The sequence below is a fragment of the Paroedura picta genome, chromosome 6 (genome assembly GCF_049243985.1).
Source record: "Paroedura picta isolate Pp20150507F chromosome 6, Ppicta_v3.0, whole genome shotgun sequence".
NCBI lineage: Eukaryota > Metazoa > Chordata > Lepidosauria > Squamata > Gekkonidae > Paroedura > Paroedura picta.
The window spans coordinates 39,984,658-40,007,492 of record NC_135374.1 but is presented as its reverse complement, the minus strand read 5'-3'; the positions used below and the strand labels follow the sequence as shown (position 1 = coordinate 40,007,492).

Below are 22,835 nucleotides of genomic sequence, written 5' to 3'. Positions count from 1 at the left end.
TTCCAAGTACTGATGGCAGCAATAGCTGGAAGTGCAAAAGAGTAGAGTTTTAGATTATATATAGAACTACAGGAGCGGGCAGGAAAAAGAAGTATGGGAAGGATGCACACGCGAGGCGCAGCTCAGAAGTGAAGGGGTGGTTGGGAGGCAGGGTGATGTAGGCAGCAGCGCATATAACATTGCTGCATGGCCTGGCCCAGCCTCCTTTCTGCTGGGCAAAGCCGACAAGGCAGCACCCCACCCACCCTTTTGGTTTAATTTTGTTGGACGGTTATGTTCAAGGCCTTAGTTTGATAGTTGTTAAGGGTTGCATTGATAGTTGTTAAGGGTTGATAGTTGTTAAGGGTTGCATTGTTATGAATTTGTCACAGCTTGTGGGGAGGCAGAGCCCATCTTTAAAGGATGTTCATCCTGCATGGTGAACTCCACAGTACAGGAAGCCTCATTAAGAGGCTAAGGGCCTGTGAGTGAGCACCAACCCCAATGGCATGGCAGAGGCTTGCAGGGCCAGGTGGCCTGGGGTGGGACCAGAAGAGGTCTGCACTCCTTTTGGCATCCTAGGTGGACACCTCCCTGGTTAGGGACGCTAGCAGCAAGGGGACCTGCATTCCTGATTGGAACCGGGGCAGGCTCAAATGTGGCCGCTGATACATGGGAAAATGTAGTTGGCTCCTATTGTAGTTGGAACCTTTTGGCTCCTATCCCCTGCCGTGCCAACACTCCTGGTAAACCTTTTAAATAAAGCTGCGGCCTTGTTTTTGCCAGCTTAAAAGAGGTATGCACATCTTATTTTTATTTATCTATTTTATTTATTTTACAATTTACATACCACCACTCACAAGGAGACATCTTGTGGTGGTTCACAAAATGCTGATAATTATTCCAGCCAACTGCCCTCCTGCAAGTCAGTGCAGCAAAAACAATGCAAAGCTTGTCAACACTGAATTCTCACAGCAATTTTCAAACAAATGGAAATGTCTTAAATGTTTCAACAGAAGGAGAAATGTAATACTGCCTCTTGCCTACAGAATACGTTGCATAAAAAACTGGCACCATTTGTTCTAGATCAGAGTCTTTCCTTAATCTTTTCCAGAATATAAAATAGTGGGAAATGTTCATTGTTTAAAATATATATATTTGTGTATGTGTATGTACACACATACACACATAATTTAGCAAAGCACATGTCTCTCTAGTAACTGCTAGGAACTCTGCAGTAAAACTACAGAGTTTTCTGCAATTCCTAGAGATACTTCTAGATTTTATCCAAAAGTGACATCAGTCCTCTTGAAGAACTCTGAAAACATCACTGGAAATGACTGGTTCCTATGTTTCTGTCTTCAGAGCTTTCACTAGTTGCAAGTCTGTGATTGATTCTCTACAAATCTGGCAATTCCTAGAAATGCATGATGTTACTTGCAGGATTTACCAGAGGAGATATCATGTCATAGCTTTTTAATCCCCACTACCACCAGCTACTGGAGTGTCAGTGAGCAACACCTGAGAAATTTGCTCCCTTGAAGACATATGTCAACCCTATAAAAGAAGTTCCTGGTCATAGAATCATAGAATCATAGAGTTGGAAGGGGCCATACAGGCCATCTAGTCCAACCCCCTGTTCAACGCAGGATCAGCCCAAAGAAGCTCTGAATAGAAGCTCTGAAGCCAGTAACCTCACCAAGCTATGGACCTGCTCCTTCACGATGAGTCAACCACATCCACAACAAGAAACACCTCAATTCCCGTGTCAATCCTTCCTCCCACAAATAGTATCTCCATTTCGTCATGATTAAGTTTCATCTTGTTAACCAATATTAACCCCCGTCAATGCACTGTATATAAACCTTGGTTAAACTCATCCAACTGTATTTTTCTTCTCAAACAGCCAAACATTAGAAATATACAGAACACAATTTTCTGAACTCTTTGAACTCCTTTAAATGTGTCTATGGTGATTTCTCCCTTCCTCACAGGATTTCCCTTTATCTTCTTTTTAGCTGAGTAGCCCCCTTTTCTTCCTTGTTTTAGCTGTCTCACCCAGCCATTTGAATGTATATTATTAAGTGCTGACCCAGCCTATAGAACTGAAAGGAGAGACTAAAATCCTTCTTTTTGTCCAGGTTTGGTAATAGTATACAAGAGGCTGAAGGTAGTTAAAAAATAAGAGTTTTAATTAACTTTGAGGGGAATGGTCAGGTTGGTATCAGGTATAGGACTCATGAGGAGAACAGAAAACAGGAATGAGATAACTTTCTATACAAATAAACACCAGATGATTAATCACAAAAAGTAACTTTCTGTATTCAGATAGCATAAACTTCTTAGTCTAATAGATACTGCAGTGGGTGAAGGCAGGATTTCAAACAAGGTTCAATTTCCTTCCTTATCCATAGGGTAGAGTTCACTCCCTTGTCTTAGGACAGGCTTTCTCAAGCAGGGGTTCAGAAAATGATGGGGTTTCTTGACAGCACTGTGTTTCCTGAAGGGTGGGAGTTAATTAATGTTTATATATATTTTAAATTAGCAAAACCTTTATAGTGATAGGACCATATATATTCATGTCAACTTACCCACCCCACCAAAAATGACCAATGATGGACATTGAGGGAGGAGCCCTGGGTACAATTGTATTCCCAACAATATTCTACATGATTGCATCACTTCCGGGGGTTCTTGAAGCCTTAATGATGTTTCAGGGGTTTTTCAATGCTAAAAACATTTAGAAAAGCTGTCTTAGGAGCTATTTCCCTCAAACTAGTTAGGGATGAGCTGAGCTTCCTGCTTCCCTAACTCAAAATCCTTTATGATCTTCTCTCAGTCTCTTAGTGTTCCTTGTCAGTCAACTGTTAGTTCTTAACTGTCAGTTCTCAACTGCCACTCTAAACTATTTCAACTGAAGAATTTCATTTGAATCCCCTGTCACTCAGACCAGGTTAAACATAAGCATTTACTGTCCATCACAGTGTCATATTTGTTTCTAAAATGGCCAGTAACTCCTGCATCATGCCATCTAAACATTATTCTGAGACAACACTGTCCCATAACCTCCCTTGATTACTAAAACAAGATTTATAAGTGTCCATAATATATTTACTATATAAATTCTACAACACTTAATCTTCCCGAAGTATTTTATTTGGGCTGAACTGAAGAATACTTACCTCTTTCTCTCCAAAGAAACAAAAGGCAGGTACTTCGTAAATCTCTGCCCTTGGTGGTGTACAGCTTTGGTGTACATATTTAGGGGATCATTTCCTGAAAGGTTTCTCAGGGAAGAAATAAAAGCTTGTCCTTGAAAAGCGAGAGTAAGTTACTATATTTTCCACTCTCAAGTACCTCATAATGTGAGCAGTGAAATGCCAAGAATAATGTAAACTGTATAGTAAAACACCATGAAATACTGTACCTAGAAATATCTCAGCTTAATAGGTGTTGTGCCATTAGCAGTGGATTTTATGGAAGTCAGTAGATGTAAATCTGCCACATAGACAAAGATTTACAATAATATCCGCTTCAGTGGATGATTTCCATCACATTCAGGCTGCTATGTAACTTGTGTGTTTTCCAGACACTCTTTAGGCATGAAGGCCCCTCCATATTAATAAAAAGTCAGCATTTTGACCTTCATGTATTCTCCATTGGTCACCTGAGCTCTTTCTTGTTCTCTCCAAAGATAGATTTTAGCATTGAATTCTACCAAATGAGAGATAATAAGCTTTTGACAAGACGGAGATAAGGAATTTATTACCAACTTTTATATATTTATAAGGAAATCCCACCTCAAATGTCATATTTTTAAAAACTGGTGCTTTGTTAAAATCATCAAAGTGAATCGTTTTTGTTTTATTTTCTTTACAGTTAAAACTCTTTAGCACAGAATAATTGCTTCCTAGGCAACCTATTTTACTGATTTTTTTAATGGGACAGCAGAATTGTAGACTGAGAAACAGATTACTTGTTCATGGTCAGAATTCTTTCTTTATGTAGCTAACACAATGTTTTCATTTTAGCTTTGGTACTTTGTTACTCTTATATGCAGTATAAGAGTGGCTGTAACTATCATGTCCCCCTATCATAGAATCATAGAATCATAGAATCATAGAATCATAGAATCATAGAATCATAGAATCATAGAGTTGGAAGGCATGGGTCATCTAGTCCAACCCTCTGTTTAAAAATTTCCAAAGATGGAGAACCCACCACCTCCCGAGGAAGCCTGTTCCACTGAGTAACCGCTCTGTCAGGAACTTCTTCTGGATGTTTAGATGGAATTTCTTTTGAATTAATTTCATCCCATTCATTCTGGTCTGTCCCTCTGGGGCAAGAGAGAACAATTCTGTTCCATCCTCCATATGGCACCCTTTTAAATATCGCACAAGCCTTTTACAAGAGGCTTTCAAATATCTTCTGAAACTTTTCTTGCTAATATATCACTTTAAAAAAAATGTGATGTCTTCTTACTTACTGTTTCTCCAATATACATTATTATTAACATAACTGTGTAAACAAAATGAAATATTGTTGATTATACTTTTCATTGGCCTTTGGGTAATTTTACAAAATTGGATTGAAATATTTTTACCATATGTAAATAAATCTTCCTTTGAAACCAGAAAGATCCAGTATTTGTTGTGTTAATATGCAAATTGCCATTCAGCACTGTAAAAATTTCACATCTCCCACCTCTTGTTCAAGCATGATTTAAGATCCTGTGTTGCATGCAAGATAAAAACCACTGATTTGTTACACTGCCTGAACATAGATGACACAACGCATTGTAGTTCAACAACTGGACTTCATTTGAAGATTTCCTAAATCAGAAATTCTTCAGTCTTGCTCTATGGACAAGGAAGGTATGGAGGCAGAAGATAGCATATAAGCTGAAAAGATTGCCCTTGTTGTGAATAAATTGTTTCTTGGTTGCAATACCAGATAGAACAATATGTTGCCTGAGCCCACTGCCTTCTCAGTTCATGACTGGGATAAAATTGACCGATTATGCACAGCACCTGCTGTGCCAGGATGCTGCTGGTTTCTAGCGCTGGAGAACACACAGGGGAAGGAAACCCCCAGCACATGCAGACTTCCCCAATGTTGTGTGTGCTATGCAACAGCAGTGGCAGGAGGGGGGCAGGGACATGGGGCCCCACCACACAATGACAGGAGACAATCACCACACAATGACAGCTACAAGTACAATGATATAGGCTAGATATCAGGAAAAAAATTTCACAGTCAGAGTAGTTCAGCAGTGGAATAGGCTGCCTAAGGAGGTGGTGAGCTCCCCCTCACTGGCAGTCTTCAAGCAAAGGTTGGATACACACTTTTCTTGGATGCTTTAGGATGCTTTGGGCTGATCCTGCATTGAGCAGGGGGTTGGACTAGATGGCCTGTATGGCCCTTTCCAACTCTATGATTCTATGAGAGCAGCAAGCCACTATCCCACCATTGACTCTGCACCTTCACAGAGCTGGGGAGGATTATACACTCTTCCATTAGGCATGGAGCTGGCCCACCCTAGTCTCTGATGGTGACTGCGGCACCACAGGGAATGCGGAAGAATCTGCATTCTCTTACCATTGGCCATCCGAGGGCCTAAGTCAGGCCATGGTTGGGAGGGGGCCAGAATGGCATCAGCATCATTCACAATCCACTGCCCTGCTGCCACCAGCCCAGACTTTCCACCCTGTACATAATCAGTCACTGTTTCTGTGTACTCCTGTGCAAAGATCCTACAATGGGTTTAGTTGGAGGAATTTGGGATAAGGTAGCATAGTGACAATGCAATCCTATACAGAATTATTCCAACTTCTGCTCACTGGAGTATAGTAGTAGTAGTAGTGGTAGTAGTAGTAGTAGTAATTAATAATAATACCTCCTTAACTAGAAAAAAACACCTTTCTGGGAGTAAGACCTATTGACTATACTTCAGTAGGATTCTGTAGACCTGCTTAGGATCTCACTACCAATCATTGTACTTACCAATTCCCAACACTCTTTCAGTATCTGGTTTTATTACATGTCTGAGAATTTGGAAACTAGTATGAGAATTCAAGACTCTGGGTTTTTCAGTTTTATTTTGCTTTGGGGTTTTATTTTTGTGTTTGTGGAGTTTTTTAAATAATAAGGGTAAACCATTAAATCTTTTCTCTGCAGTATGACTGGGTCATAGGAAGGAAGGTGAAAATGACTGCATTTGTAGGATGGCTTAAGTTTTAGCTTCAGCTAACAAGGCTGCTAGTTTGATTTTTTTTTTGGGGGGGGGGGAATTCACTGTGCTGACATTTAAATAAATCTTAGTGCTCATAAAAGTAAAGGTTGCCACCATGTTATGAAAACTGAACTTTGCTCAAAAACTTTTTTTAATTAGGAATTCCCTTCTGAGAGCATATTCTTCATGAGTATTCATTGCAAAGAAAACACAGCTAACCTGAGGGATGTTACATTGATATATTATGATGTAGACCGGATCCTAGAAAACAATGATAACTTGTAGCTTGCATGCCACACTTTGGGAAATACAGTTTCACAATTTGATTTCTGCCTGTCTTATAGATAGGACTACAGTTGCAGTGCGTTTCTGCACTTTCATGCACAATGTTAGTGATTCATGCCATGGTTTCCTAATAGGAAAGACAGAAAACACCAAAGAAGGAAAAAAGTGGTTTATGAGTTTTCATGAAAAGACATAGGATGAAGTGTTCCCAAATACTCCACTTTCAGTGAACATGGAGTGCTGTCACATTTCGCTCCTGTACCATGAAGGATTGTTATTTCAGAGCACTGATGCAGTCATTTCTACACAAGTTAAAGCACAGAGACCATATGGGAAAATTGAGGGCAAGTATTTTGAACATGATTCGTGAATTCTCCTGGTTGCCAGCTCTGTGTACTTCTATTCTGGGGGGGGGGGGGAATCTGATTTCCAAGCACCAGGATTTGGCCAGACAGGCAAACTGTGATGAGAAAAAATATATCATGTGGACAGGAGTTACTGCTGCTAGGCTTTAACATTTTAATGGGTATGTTCTCAGTATCTGGGAATTGTAAAAATATATATACTTTCTTGGTGAACAAAGTTATTCAGATCTTGCTGAAATGTCTCAGATATACTTTCTTTTGCATTTAACTTTACTTGTAACTTTGTTGTTGTTGTTAGGTGCAAAGTCGTGTCCGACCCATCGCAACACCATGGACAATGATCCTCCAGGCCTCCCTGTCCTCTACCATTCCCCGGAGTCTATTTAAGCTCACACTGGCTGCTTCAGTGACTCCAGCCAGCCACCTCATTCTCTGTCGTCCCCTTCTTCTTTTTCCTTCCATCACCCAGCATTAGGCTCTTCTCCAGGGAGTCCTTCCTTCTCATGAGGTGGCCAAAGTATTTGAGTTTCATCTTCAGGATCTGGCCTTCTAAGGAGCAGTCAGGGCTGATCTCCTCTAGGACTGACTGGTTTGTTCGCCTTGCAGTCCAAGGGACTCGCAAGAGTCTTCTCCAGCACCAGAGTTCTAAAGCCTCAATGCTTTGACGCTCAGCCTTCCTTATGGTCCAACTTTCGCAGCCATACATTGCCACTGGGAATACCATAGCCTTGACTAAATACACTTTTGTTGGCAGGGTGATGTCTCTGCTTTTTAGGATGCTGTCTAGATTTGCCATTGCTTTCCTCCCCAGGAGCGTCTTTTAATTTCTTTGCTGCAGTCCCCATCTGCAGTGATCTTGGAGCCCAGGAAAATAAAATCTGTCACTATCTCCATTTCTTCCCCATCTATTTGCTAGGAATTGAGAAGGCCATGATCTTTGTTTTCTTGATGTTGAGTTTCAAGCCAACTTTTGCACTCTCCTCCACCCGCATCAACAGGCTCTTTAGTTCGTCTTCACTTTCTGCCATTAGAGTGGTATCATCTGCATATCTGAGGTTGTTTATATTTCTCCCTGCAATCTTGATCCCAATTTGTGACTCCTCTAATCCCGCCTTTCTCATGATGTGCTCCGCATACAAGTTAAATAAGCAAGGCGACAGTATACAGCCTTGCCGAACTCCTTTCTCAATTTTAAACCAATCAGTGAATCCATGTTCAGTTCTCACTGTTGCTTCTTGACCTGCATATAAGTTTCTCAAGAGACAAATAAAATGCTCTGGTATTCCCATCTCTTTAAAAATTTGCCACAATTTGTTGTGCGCCACACAATCAAAGGCTTTAGCATAGTCAGTGAAGCAGAAGTAGGGGGCTTTTTGTACGCCTTCAAAATCGCACAATGGTTGCCAATTGGAAACGCTATTGGTTTGCCATAACGCACGACGTCGTAGACAATCTGCCACACACCTGAAACCAATCTGCAAAAAGCGCTTCCTTGTAGCGCTTTCAGGGGAATCCCAAAAAGTGGATTCACCCTCCGGAAAGCGCTACACTCTTGCAACCAATCTGCAACACTAGCGAAAAAGACCTGTGCGTTAACATTGTTGCGGTTTCTTCAAAGTCCCTCCTCCTGAGCCTGTCCTCCAAACTTCTGGCGAAGCGATCGCCATTTTTTTTTCTCCGAGCGAGCGGGGATAAACGCACCAGCGAGCCTCTTTCTGTTTAGAGGCTTCCCTGGCTTCAGTCCTTCACCTTTAGTCACTAAGCACAAACCACAGAAAAGCCCGTTTGCTGATGTATTTTCCCATTAATTTTTACACATTCATTCAGCCGAAAATCGGGCCCGTGAGAGGGGGGGGGATTTTTTTTTTCACTTGAGGCAGCGTGGCAACGATCATACGATCAAACGACAGCTCAAACACATTAGGCAGCTGGATGGGTCTCTCCGTTGCAACGAATCTACACAGATTCGTTACAATGGGTCTGTTTTTTTTTTTTAAACCTTTCTTAAAGGGAAAGGGGCTGTTTGGGAGCATGCTAACGGCTGCCCATTGGCTGCTTGACGGCCAGGGGCGGGACGAGCTTGGCAATAGCGCTTCCTTTCTAGCGATTTCTGCCGAGACCGGAAGCTGTGGGAAACGCTACAAAACGCAACTGGATTCCACTACAAAGGCAGGTATGCATAACGACGAATTCCACTATTTTAAATGGCGATTTTTCTTTCAGTGACCAATTTGCAACAAAGATCCCGGTGCGTAAAGCCCCTAGATGTTCTTCTGGAACTCCCTAGCTTTCTCCATGATCCAGTGTATGTTGGCAATTTGATCTCTAGTTCCTCTGCCTCTTCGAAATCCTGCCTGTACTTCTGGAAGTTCTCGGTCCACATATTGCTGGATCCTAGCTTGTAAAATTTTGAGCATAACTTTGCTAGCATGAGAAATGAGTGCAATGGTGACTTGTAACTTTACATCAGTTAAATGACATTTGTGTTGATAGTCAACTGTCTCCTAACAGTGCTTCCCCATAAAATATATATGTTACAAAGTCTTTCTATTAGAATAGTCTTGTTTTTCCATAGTCAGCTCTACATACTCTTTTGACAACACTATGGCAAACAATGGGATCAGCTAGTTCAGTCAGAAACTTGACTCCAATATTTCCAAGCTTTGAATTGGGAAACAATTGCTGCATTGAAAATGAGAATCATTCCTAGAAAATCACATTTGATTTCTAGATAGACATTCAAAAAGCATCATCATATGAGCCAATTTGAGTCAACTTGTAAGCAAATACCATTAGTGAACCTAGTGGAGCTCTGGAATCAGATATTGACCCAATTAATTGGCATGGTTACTATTTGCTTCATTCTGCTTTATGCTATGGAGAAGAACAGCAGATAACAAGGGAATCAAGATGATAAACCATAAGTAAAAGGTGAAAGATTTATGCGATCTGAAGAGAAACTGGCCTTTTGGCTAAGATCAAGTGAAGACAATAAACCATAAGTGAAGAAAAACCTGAACTAACAGTTGAGAGGCCAAATTAAAGCCTACTCTGTGATAGTGAAAAGGAGTACTTGTTTCACTAATACCCCTGCAATTCCAGAGTGCTTTCCAGAGGAGCTTTCTAGGTAGTTTGTGGCTTAATTAGTCATTGAAACAAAGTTCAAGTCCTGTGGCACCTTTAAACCAACAAAGTTTTATTCGAAGTATAAGCTTTCATGTGCATGCACACTTCTTCAGGTAGTTGAAATGGAGGTTACCAAGCCATACTATAGGTACAAAATGAGCAGCAAATTAGCATACAGCATATTTTTATTTATTTGATTTATATGACCACCCCTCCTGGTAAGTTGACACGGGGCGGTTAATAAATACATATATTAAAACAGTTGTTAATTAAAACAATTTAAAACATTTAAATTATTTGACAGATGCAAGGACCAGACTGGAATGCCAATCTTCATTTATACGGTCTTTTTAAAGGAGAGGCTAGATAGCCATCTATCAGAAATGCTGATTCTGTGAACTTAAGCAGACTGTAAGGGGGAATTGTGTCGGTGCTTGGCTCTTGTCACCCTTTCTTGCATACTCAGGGAAATGCCAATTGCCACTTCGGGGTTGAGAGATGAATTTTCTTCAAGCCAGACTGGCCAGGGATCTGCTTGGCAAGGGGGGAATCCTCAGGGCATGGAATTGAAGAAGAAGAAGAAGAAGAGTTGGTTCTTATATGCCGCTTTTTCCTACCCGAAGGAGGCTCAAAGCGGCTTACAGTCGCCTTCCCATTCCTCTCCCCACAACAGACACCCTGTGGGGTGGGTGAGGCTGAGAGAGCCCTGATATCACTGCTCGGTCAGAACAATTTTATCAGTGCTGTGGCGAGCCCAAGGTCACCCAGCTGGTTGCATGTGGAGGAGTGCAGAATCGAACCTGGCATGCCAGATTAGAAGTCTGCACTCCTAACCACTACACCAAACTGGTCACTTTGGTGGGCAGGTCGCTACAAAATTTCCGGCAATCTGCAGGGGGTTGGACTAGATGTCCCTGGAAGTCCCTTCCAACTCAAAGATTCTATGATCATTTGTACAGGTTTAATTCTAGAGATAAATAAGTTGAAGAAAATAACTATACATTATTGATTGACAGATGTTCTGTTCTTAATTTAATAACTCCATTTAGATAAGACAAAGTGAGAACAGTAGACAGCTCCTAGGTATGAAATTGAATTAATGCATTACTTTAGATGGGTTAGCACTTCCCCTAAAAGTAGGTAACACCTTTGGAATTCTCTGTGACCAATCTTCTGTACATGATTATCATAAATTGATTTCAGTAAGAGCTACTTTTCTTAAGATATACATTCTGTACCTCAGTTGATTACCATGAACTTGCAATCAATATGGTCACCTTTATTGCAGTGAGCATCAGGTAAGGCTGACCTTGAAAACAGCTCAGAAATTACAACAATTACCAGAACTGTAGCTAGAACAATCAATGGGGGTCATATAATAAGAGAAAAAAGCAAGATAAAAATTATTTAATTTTTTGAGCTTCTTGATTGTCAGATCCTTAAAAGTCTCATTCCTTTTTATCTGAAGGGACACCTAGTCTCATTATGCATGGACCAGAACACCCGCACTGGCCCAGGGCTATGGAAGGCCCGTGTTAAGCAAACACGGGAACCTCCACAGCTTCCTGGATACACTGTGCGGCGGCAGGGGCTGGGGCGGGCTGGCGCTGTGCATAATTGACAGCAAAGCCATGGAGCTGGCAGGGGCGATCCCCTGCCCTGCCAGAGCATGTGGAGGGGGCCTGGCTGCCCCACTCCCCCCTGCCCCTCCCCATATCACCTCCCAGCCACTGCCGCTTACCTTGGCCATCAGCGTCCCGAGCCTCCTGGCCCCGGCTCAAAATGCGTGCACACTACACTGGGGCAGCCCTGCATGCCCCACCCCCATGCGTACACATCCTGCCCCACCACAACGGCCTTTGCGGCAGCGCGGAGTAGCTGCCATCATCCATAAAGTGTCCTAGTCTCATAAATCCATTTATATAAAATCAGCCAAGACATGTCTTTTGCTAGCGCCCCATCACCTGAATTACAGAGTTACAAGAAGATGTCATCGCATTTCCATATATAGTATTTCAATTGTGGAACTTTTCTTGGGGGGAATGCCTGTCACCCACTTTATCCTCATTACCAATTTTAAAAAGCACATTAAAACAAGTTTATTGCACAGGTTTTCTGGATTATTGCTGGTTTACACAACTTTTACTCAACGAATATGTCAAAGGAAGTCCAACATACAAAGACACACATAAGAGCCCTGCTGAATCAGACCAATAGTCCATCTAATCCAGCATACTGTCTCACACAACGGCCAATCAGTTCCTCTGGACCACAAACAACAGGACATAGAGGCCTTCCCCTGATGTTGCCTCCTGGCTCCCGGATTCATAAGCTCAGTGCCTCTAAATGTGGAAATTCTCCTCAGACATCATGCCTTGAGCAATTAATAGGCTTATCCTCAATGAATCTAATCCCCTTTTTAAAGCTGTTTATTCCTGTGGCCATCATTACAATGAATCTGGCAACAAATTCTAAGTATTATTTTCTTTTGTCCTTTCTGAACTTACTGCCTGTCAGTTTCACTGAATGCCCTCAAGTTCTAGTGTTTTGGGAGACAGAAAAAAAATGTCAGTTGTCTTCACAATCTATGCATAATTTTATAAAGGCTGTCTCTTTGTTTACTGTTCCCTTACTTACTATCATAAGATAAATTCCTTGGGACAGAAAACTCTTGTTTGTTTAGTTCTTTACTCATGTTAAGTTGCAACAGTGCAAGCCTCTGTAAATTCCTGGAAGTCAATATTGGAGCATCCCTGGCTTTGGGTTTGTTTTTTTTGTACAGAGACACCAACAGCAGTAGAGGACTGAATGGCTCTTTTAAGTACCCTGCATGAATTCTAACTTAGCTTTGTGATCTTCCAGAGACAGCAATCTCCAATTTGGCATCATTCAAATGTTCAGTTGTCCTTCGACATAACCATGTCAACCTGCAGGGTTTCCACCTCAGAACTGGCACATTCCTGGAGGCAGAGACTGAAGAAGGCAGAATTTGGAACAGAGCTTGTTAGAGATGCAATTCCATAGATTCCACTAAAATTCCTCTAGATTCCTTTAGATTCCTCTAAAAAAAAGTTATTCAGTGGAACTGATACCTATAATCTGGAGATCAGTGGTAATTCCAAGAGAACTCCAGCTACCACCAGGAAGTTGGCAGTTTTATTGGCCTGGGTTCATTGACACAGTAACTTTATAAATAGAAAGGGCTGTTGGCAAGTAGTCTCGAGGACTGTAGAGTATGGGGGGAGGGAGGAGAGAAGTGTATTTCAAATACATTTATACTAAAAGAGTGGCTGCAACTAACCTCGGCCACTGATTGATGGGTGGAGGGTGGGCAGAAGTGGGATGCACTGGTGCAGAAGTTGCAGTGGGCACACATGGCAGTGTGTATGGAAGCAGTGGAGGGGTAGGCCCAGGGTGCCTATATAAGGTGCCACGTGCTGGGCTTGGCCTCTTCTATCGCCATTCACTATTGGGACAGTTTCCCACCTGCCCACCCTTATGTTGATTTGTTGTGGTTTTGATTCTTTGTTTAATTCTGTAACAGCAGTTTAAAAGGGGGCATGAGGTAGGAGCCTGGTTGTTTCAGGGCAGTTTGTATACTGAAGCCCTGAGGGGGGAGTGTTTCTGTAAGAGACTGGCTCAAACAGGAGCGTGGCCTACACAGCTGGGTGGGCCAAGGACTCTGAGCCAGGTGTCTGGGTGGCTGAATGAGGTGGGTGCCCATCAGCCATCTACCAAGCCACTGGGGTGTGGATCTCTGGGGACAAGGAACCCACCATCCCGGCTGGGATGGTGTCAGGTACCAAGCCCCCCCCCCAGAGTCATGGCAGGAGCAGGTGGACAGCTGAGGGTAGGCTCAACACTTCGTGCCAGGCCAATCCTCTGGCTGGAGGATTGTATAAATAACAGCTGTGGCCTTATTACTGCCAACCCGAGTCGCATCTTGCTTGCCCTCCTACAGTCAATTCTAAAGTAAATGATGGGCAGCATGCTGTAGTCTCAGGAAGAGCAGAACAAACTCTGTAATTCCCCACCCAGTGTTTCCAACTGTTTCTTTGTTAATTTTTTAAATTTTGTTTTCTGACCTCGACTCAATTCTCTAGATCCATTAAAGCACTGAATCAAATATTCAGCGTATCATTAAGCCATCAGTCTACTGTAGGAGCCAAAGCTGCATTTATTCCCTTTTCTATAATCTTACAATTCTTAATTGCCATATTGACAAAAAAGAAACAGTTGTTTACCTTGCAAAGTCTCTGGAGTGCCTGCCAAATTAATCCTTTTAAGCAGTGTTTCTTCAGCTTCAGAGATAAGTAAGGTGCATGCAAAATAGCTAGACTCCCTTAAGAAGCTGTAAACATATATACACAACTTGGAAATTAACCTTGACAGGTGAAAACCTGTCAACAATTTTGTCTGTTTCATAAAGTCATGAGTTTGCAGAAGCTGTATGAGAAGTGAGTGGTGGGGAAAGAGGGACCTTTTTAAAGTGATAGCCATTTCTTATGAGAGAGGAGATTTCATGGGATTTGGGACAAGTACATAGTATATTACAGGTTTCTTGGTACAGTTTTGCTTAGAGACATGTATACTTTAAGAACAATGCAGGCACCTCAATGTGGGAATGGCTGAACTAATTTCTTCTTAGCCCTGGATGCACATAACTAGTTTCAAAACACAGAAAATTTATAGGACTGGAATGTCAGATGTTTGTCTCTGAACACAATGTTCCTGAAAGCATTAATAACATTGCCAAAGTGTCAACATATTACTGTAACATAGTTTTAACTCATTTCCATGAGATGTACACAAACGTCCTACATTCTATACTCCCACTATTCTTTTTGCAGTCATGTGTAAAATTAACTGTGTGTTGGCTTGCACCTTTTTTTGCAATCCATTAGCAGGGGGCAGTTTGCCAATGAAGATGTGACTCATATTTGGCGTATACATAGCCACAGCCATTTATTAAATGCCTCCCCAAGGAAGGGTTGACCTGGCAAGAGAAGGGGCCTGAACCCCTCAGCCTTCAGGCTGTTTAACCGAGGGTCCATTGATACTCCAGGGCTGCTCCATCCCGGTCGGGAAGAGTCCCTAACTTTGGCACCCCTAGGTCACTTGGCTATGAGCCTCTGGCCTCCTAGCCGGGTAGGCCACACTCATGTCACCGCCGGTCTCTTTAAGGAGACCCCCATCTCTAGAGATCCCAGTGTGCCAACTGCTATCCCAGCTAACAGGCTCCAACTGTGCTTACACTGCAGCTGTGTCAAAGAAACAACACAAACCATTAGAACCACTGAACAAAGATTCGGGTGAGAGGATGGGAAGCTGTTCAGGCTGCTGGAGAGGAAGGAGGCCGGGGCAGAAGCATGTGGAGCCTATAAAGGCTCCCATGCTCCGCCTCCCACACTCAGCAAGGCTGTATCCTCTATGCAGCCCCTGCTTGTCGCCGTCCTCCTGGCCACCTCCTGCTTCATCAATGGCGGCTGTGGTAAGTCACAGGCTGCTAACTATAGTCCACTTGCTAGAGAAACAACAGTTCTAAAATAATCTGAGAAGAATGACAATGTACAGGTTGAGAGACAATTTAAAAACTAAATGGGCATCTTGACAGATTAAAATTCAGCTGTATGTGACCCTGCTTTGCATCACTGTTGTGGGGAAGGGAGAGAGTTTAATACCACCTCTGCAGTGTTTGCCTATCTGAATCAGAGGAATTCATTACTAAAACAATCTTAAGAGATTCTAGAAGATCAGCAATCTCCTTCCCATTCAGTTTGACCTTTACAGTGCAATCCAATGCAGAGTTACTCCAGTTTAAGCACACTGGAATCAATGATCTTAAACTGGAGTAACTCTGCATGTTAGAATTTTGCTCTATTAGTCTGAGAGGAGGTGCATCTCTCTTGTTCTTTTAGGATATAGCTGTTGTTCTGCTAGTCAACATTCATTAGTCAGTTGGAAACTTGGAATTCTGTATATGTAAGCCAGTCTTCCACCTGTAATTAAAAAGAATGAAAATGTGTTTCCTCTGACATGGTGGCTGCACCTTGGCTGCTAATGAGCTAGATTTGTGCTGTGAAAACCCAAACAGGAAGCATTTAATTCAAGGCTTAAACAGCAATATTTACCAAAGAATCTGTTAAGAATCACTTTTCAAAGCAACAGCCCCCACAGATGAAGTTGAAAATGCTGACCTTTGGTTCTCAAGGACTGGGAGAATAAGATAAAAATAGTTCTTGTTTTGACCTCTTTGCAGGTTATAACATGGACTTACATTTGTCAAGGGATAGAGGCAATGAAGACCCAACTGCAACTGCAGCACAACACTGATATTACAGTCCATAATCTCATACAAAGACCTATTGGGTTCTTGCCAACAAGAAAGGGTGGACTGCTCTGCAGCCCACTACAACCATTTTGCTAAGTACTTTGTGGATAAAACTTCTCATGTCTGTTCCAACTTGAACTGTACATTAGCAGCAACAGGATCAGATGGTTTCAGAGTGCCATTTGAGGAGGTGGACAGTTTGAGACCTACCACGTCTTTGAATGACTTTTCCCCTCCTGGATACTTCAATCTGCTTTGGGGCACCTGGCAGACTGGGTTTGGAAGACAGCAGTATCAATACACTCAAACAGTACTCAGAAGAACCCAGTGTCTATATGGCAATGCCAGCTCAACACAACTGCTGGCAATCACAGGATAAAAATCAAAGCAAAGTGCACGGGATGCAAGTCTTCCAGAACGAGTGCAATGTACTAGTACCCAGCAGAATTCAGGGCCAATGTGGAAATGCCAGCTCAGTCACAATTCAAGCAAGGAGGGATATTTTTGCAAGACCACAATGGTGGAGGGGGGTGAAAATGGATAAGAAGTTTAGTAAACTTTCTGATTTAGCAGAGACAGTCTGGAAATGTTTCCATTCACAAGCTGCACAAACTGCTTGAAAGTTTGTGGAAAGTTCTTACAATTGTCGTGGTATGAACTTTAGTTTGTGATCCATAAGCCAAAATCCATAAGCCAAAATTTGTCACAAACTTTAGTTTGTGAGCAGATTTGTGACAATTCCCATTCAGAAGGCAAATGCACTGAAAGCAGAACCTCTAAAGAGAGCCAGCTTGGTGTAGTGGTTAGGAGTGCAAACTTCTAATCTGGCGAGCCGGGCTTGAATCTGTGCTCTCCAACATGCAGCCAGCTGGGTGACCTTGGGCTCGCCACAACACTGAGAAAACTGTTCTGATTGAGCAGGAATATCAGGGCTCTCTCAGCCTCACCCACCTCACAGGCTGTCTGTTGTGGGGAGAGGAAAAGGAAGGCTACTGTAAGCCGCTTTGAGCCTCCTTCGGGTAGAGAAAAGCGGCCTATAAGAACCAACTCTTCTTCTTCTAAAGATGACCATAATGGTTGGGCAAGTTCATAAGGGATGAGGCAGTCCTTAAGATACATTGGTCTCAACTTTTATATTCTCCAGGAGCTAGGCTACAGTGTGTTGTACTAGTTCTATTTTATCTTCAAAGGACCTGCCTATGTTTTTCTGAGATTCAATATGATCATCCATCAAATCAAAGTATGATATATATACCCCTTTTCGTATAGTTTTGCTCAAATTTGCTTTAGCAAGAAAAAGAATCTATTTCATTCTAACCATCAATGTATCATAAATGCCATAAATATTCTATGATTCTGGACAGAAAGACAATGAATCATATTTTATTTTACTTCCAAATAAGTTGCCTAAAACTAGGGGCTGTAATGATCTAAACACATCTAAACAAAAGGACACCTGGCACAATACTCAAGGTTTCTTCCCTTCTGTGTTTAGGGTAGAAAATGGAGTAATAGCCTTAGCAATCACAATTGGTGTTCAAGGGGAAGAGTTACAAAATAATGAAAGCTTATCACTGTTTGCAGGAGAGGTGACTCCATTTGTTAAAAAAACCCTTTATGTGTCTCATGCATATTAATATATTCAAGCATTATCTGCATAGTGCCAATAGGTTTTGTGACTCATTTTCTGGGGGTTTGCCAGTATTGTAAATAGCACTGAGCTTTACAGATAGCTGATGGCAAGATTATGTTTGTTTCCAGGGCTTCCTTAGTGCAGGTTATCAGCTTTTCTATAGCCCTTATCACCATAGTTCTTAAGCTGGTAGTTCTTTTTTTTTGTACACTATCATTCTTTTATACAAAATACCACTTGGGGCATAGCATAAAAGGGTTGCTTTATTCAGAGGGTGATTCCAAAATAAATGGTCCTAATTGATGACAGTGACTATTTTAGCAGCTGTTGCTAGACATGGGGGCATTTCCCACGGCTTAAAAATAGCACAATGGTTGCTGATTGAAAACGCTACTAATTTGCCATAACGCACGATGTCGTTAACGATCTGCAACAATCCTGAAACCGACCCGCAAAATCTGCAACAATCCTGAAACCGACCCGCAAAAAGCGCTTCGTTGTAGCGCTTTTAGGGGAATCCAGAAAACTGGATTCACCCTCCGGATAGCGATACACTCCTGCAACCAATCTGCAACAGTAGCGCTAAAGACCTGTGCGTTACCATTGTTGCGGGTTCTTCAAAGTCCCTCCTCCCGAGCCTGTCCTCGAAACTTCCGGCGAACTGTTCGCCATTTTTTTTTTCTCCGAGCGAGCGGGGATCTACGAGGCAACGGGACAGCGACTGGCTTTCAAGCACGATCACTTTAGGAAATTCTGCCCGGACACCACAAGAGTTTTTCACAAGCACAGTGGCACACACCGTCACGTTCCCTAAATTTGGCCAAAGCTTAAAACCCCGTCTACCATCGGCCAGTCCTAGCGGAGTCAACGTACAGGGAGCATTTAAAAAAATTCTCCTCTGAGCGTGCCAACGAACATTCGCCGCTCGCAGTCTCCTGCTTAGCTTAGAGGGGTTCAATAGACATGATTCGTGGTGATATCATGAGGGGCGGCTTATGTGTAGTGGGTCTTTGTGTGGTTCCCGGTGCGTGCTTGTGCTTGGGTTCGGACAACCCCTTCCATTGGCGGCTAGACCTCCGGCAAGCGGAGTTGCCGTCCCCCGTTCATTTTAAAAAATTTTCCTCTGAGCGTGCCAACGAACGGTCGCCGCTCGCAGTCTCCTGCTTAGCTTAGAGGGGTTCAATAGACATGATTCGTGGTGATATCATGAGGGGCGGCTTATGTGTAGTGGGTCTTTGTGTGGTTCCCGGTGCGTGCTTGTGCTTGGGTGCGGACAACCCCTTCCATTGGCAGCTATACCTCCGGCAAGCGGAGTCGCCGTCCCCCGTTCATTTTAAAAAACATTCCTCTGAGCGTGCCAACGAACGTACGCCAGTAACATGTCATGTTTGGTTGATTTATGCTGTGGCTGGTGAATATTATTGGGGAACTGCCGAGTACTGCCGCACTTGCTCTCGGTTGAACACCGGCATGCGTTTGTGTAATGGCGGACATTTTCCTAAAATGGCTCCCGCTGCATGTTCAAACTGCTCTTCTCTCGTGTAAACGAATCAGCACATGCGTTAAGTCAAACAACAAGGGCGCCAATCTGGCCATTAGGAGCAGATCCTGTTCCCGCGCGAGGAGTTTTGAACGTGACATGTGACCTAATGTGGCCAATGCGCGTGTCCCCTACTGCCCTCTACCAATCAGGAGCCGGCTAGTCCCTTTGTCTTTGTGTGCGGGAAGGTATATGATCCGTTGCACCCTGCACCTTCCACCACCATTTTGCTCAGCTACCAGCGAAAGCAACATGGAATCGTCTTCTCAAGCCTCGTCCGTCCCTGCAACCGGCCGTGGCCCAACTTGGAGGGACGCGGAGATCAGGGACCTGATCGGGATTTTCTCGGAGGAGAAAATCCAGGACGCGTTCCAGTCCTCCCACAGGAATAGGGAGGTATTCGAACAAGTGGCCATTAAGATGCGCGCCCTGGGCCACAACAGGACCGGCCTTGAATGCCGGTCGAAGACCAAGACAATGAGGGCAGAGTATATGCGTGCCGTGAACCATAATAAGGGTTCCGGCAACGAGAAGGTTACCTGCCCCTACTTCGAGGAGCAGCGCCAGCTGTACGGAGACGGGGAAGGATCCGGCAGGCCGAAGCGCGTCGGCCGGAGCCTTAAGGTGGTTCGGAAGCCGGCTGCCCCGGTCGAGGAACCACCCGCTGAGGAGGATCCCGGCGAGGGCACCTCGTCCAGCTTTCGCCCTCCACCCCCCGTCCAGCAACGAGCCGCGGAATCGGTAACGCTGGACCTCATCGCCATCGTTCCTGGGGAGCCAGAGGAGGCTCCTGAGCAAACGCCCCTTGCCTCCGGTAAGTGATTTTATTTTTATTTTATATTTCCTTTTGAGCAAATGTGTGTTCTGACGTTTGGCCATCGTTTTCTCGTCAGTTCGTTGCAACGCATAAGATGGTAGGCTGTGGAGTGCTTGCTGTGTTTACTATTTGAAACGGTTTTAATTTTATTATTTAATTTTAATTTTTAAAAGATTTTAAAAGATGGTAGGCTGTGGAGTGCTTGCTGTGTTTACTATTTGAAACGGTTTTAATTTTATAATTTAATTTTAATTTTTAAAAGATTTTAAAAGATGGTAGGCTGTGGAGTGCTTGCTGTGTTTACTATTTGAAACGGTTTTAATTTTATAATTTAATTTTAATTTTTAAAAGATTTTAAAAGATGGTAGGCTGTGGAGTGCTTGCTGTGTTTACTATTTGAAACGGTTTTAATTTTATAATTTAATTTTAATTTTTAAAAGATTTTAAAAGATGGTTGGCTGTGGAGTGCTTGATGTGGTTAGTATTTGAAACGGTCATGTTTAACCAACAGCCCCAAAATATTTGCTGCATGCCTCGCCCATAGGCCTTCTGCAGTACTTTGGCTCACTACTTTGGGAGCTTGCTTTGTGGTTCATGGTGTATGCTTGCTCATTTTTCACTATTTTCTGCTCTTGTCCACAGAGACACAGTTGCCAGGGACGGGGCCCCTCGAGTCTCCAGCAGCACCTGACGTGGATAGTGATTCGGGGGCATCAACTAACATTGGTAAGTATTAGTTAAAATAGGGGGGGGGGCTGTTTTGACTGCTTTGTGCTTTTCTGTTTGTGCAGGGCAGCAGCACTGCTAAGAGAAAGAAGAGAGTCCCTCTGCGTTGCTGGTGTAGCCTTTGAAGCTGGCTTTGCCACCCTTTGGTCCTAGATCTGTTTTTTTTCCTTTTTTGCAGATTTCATACCCGGAACACAGGAGGAGGAACAGCCTGGGTTGCTTGGACCTCCTGCACGGCGCAGGCGGATACAGATTCAAGATGGTGAGCGTGCATGACCTGTTCCTTTCGAGCCATAGCTGCAGGACAATGTCGCTAGGCACTAACCATGTGCTCCCTTTTAATTGTTGAGAGTCCTGCTGTGAAAGTAGGCAAAAGTAAAAGCACACCATGGGCAAACAAACAATAGCCATGTGCTCGCCGGGGATTGTTTAAATTCTTGGCAGGAAAACACGGGGACAAAAAAGAACACCATGTCCACCATGGTGTGTTTTGACTTTATTGATGTCACTAACAGTTTTGTTTCTCATTTTTTGCCAACAGAGGTTCTTTCAGATGAGGAGGAGGAACCACCCCTGGCTCCAGGCAGCCCACCACCTAGAGGTGCGCTCCCAGCAGAGGAGAGGCTTACGAGGGAACGCGGCAGGCTGAGGCGCGTCTCCGTCTTGACAAGCGTGGGAGAGAGGCTCCTTGAGCACTGCTATGAGGAGTCACGGCGTGCCGCTGCCGCTGACCAAGCCATGCTCACACTCATTGCCCAGGAGGGGAGAAAATTGAGGGCAGTCCTTAGAGAGACAAACCAAATCCTACGCGAAGGCGTGGAGGAGGTGCGACTGATAAGGAGACTCATGGAGAGGGCTGTAGTGGTCATGGAAAGGGCCTACCCTCCACAAATCGCCCCCGCCCCCCCACCACCACCCCCACCACCACCCACACCAACACCACCACTTCCAGCACCCACCCCACCGACTCCCTCTCAGAATGCCTCCACCCAAACACGAAGGAGGACTATTCTCGGAAAGAGGAAAATAAAACCAGCAGACAAGTACTCCCCCTCCTAGTTTTGCCCACTTTTTCTATTTCATGTTATCTGTGTTTTGTTGTTTGTTGAATAAAGTTTATATTTTTGACTCTGTCTCTGTGTACCCTACTGTAGAATCTGCAAGGCCGAAAGCGGCCTCTCTAGTGATTGTCTATATTGTGGTACTGCTGTGTGGGTTGGAGGTTGGAGGGGTGTTAGTTCAAGGAGTTTTAGGAGTGTGGTGTGGGGTTAAATATGTGCGAGTTTAAGAAGTCACACTGGAGTCTTGTTATAAAATTTGCAATAACATTTTATTTTAAAAAACATTTTAACAGGGGAAAAACATTAGGGAATGAAACTTGGAGCCCCACCAGCACCACCACCCCCCACCCCCCTGGAAAACCTATTTTTTTTAACAAAACTATACATTTAACAGGGGAAAAACATTAGGGAATGAAACTTGGAGCCCCCCCCCCCAACCCCTACCCCAAAACACAAACAGGAAACAAAACTCAGGTCCCACCGCTCCCCTCCCCAGCCCCTTCCATCGCCCTCACTCTCCTGCACAGCCGTCCCACGGTCCCCCTAACTTTGCGCCGGAAGAGCTCTTCGTCCTCCTTCTTCTTAACTGTGTGGGGAGGGAGAAAAAGTACACATTAGTGCCACACATATTTTCAAATTTCTTTAGTTTACATGCATACACTTTTAAGTGGCCTTAGCCACAGTGTGAGAAGAGTTGGGCAGTGGGGAACATAACCTACGTTCTTCCGCCTCCCTCTGTT

At 43.5% G+C, this 22,835-nt stretch overlaps 1 protein-coding gene across 1 annotated transcript; it reads left to right on the top strand.

Annotated features, from left to right (window-relative positions):
* Positions 1–19,518: 19,518 nt before the first annotated feature.
* LOC143839763 (uncharacterized) lies at positions 19,519–22,162 on the top strand. Its single transcript, XM_077342218.1, has 4 exons — positions 19,519–20,305; positions 20,951–21,034; positions 21,213–21,296; positions 21,576–22,162. The coding sequence occupies exons 1-4, from the start codon at positions 19,684–19,686 to the stop codon at positions 22,091–22,093; spliced, it is 1,308 nt and encodes a 435-aa protein (XP_077198333.1). The 5' UTR covers positions 19,519–19,683; the 3' UTR covers positions 22,094–22,162.
* The last annotated feature ends 673 nt before the right edge of the window (positions 22,163–22,835 follow it).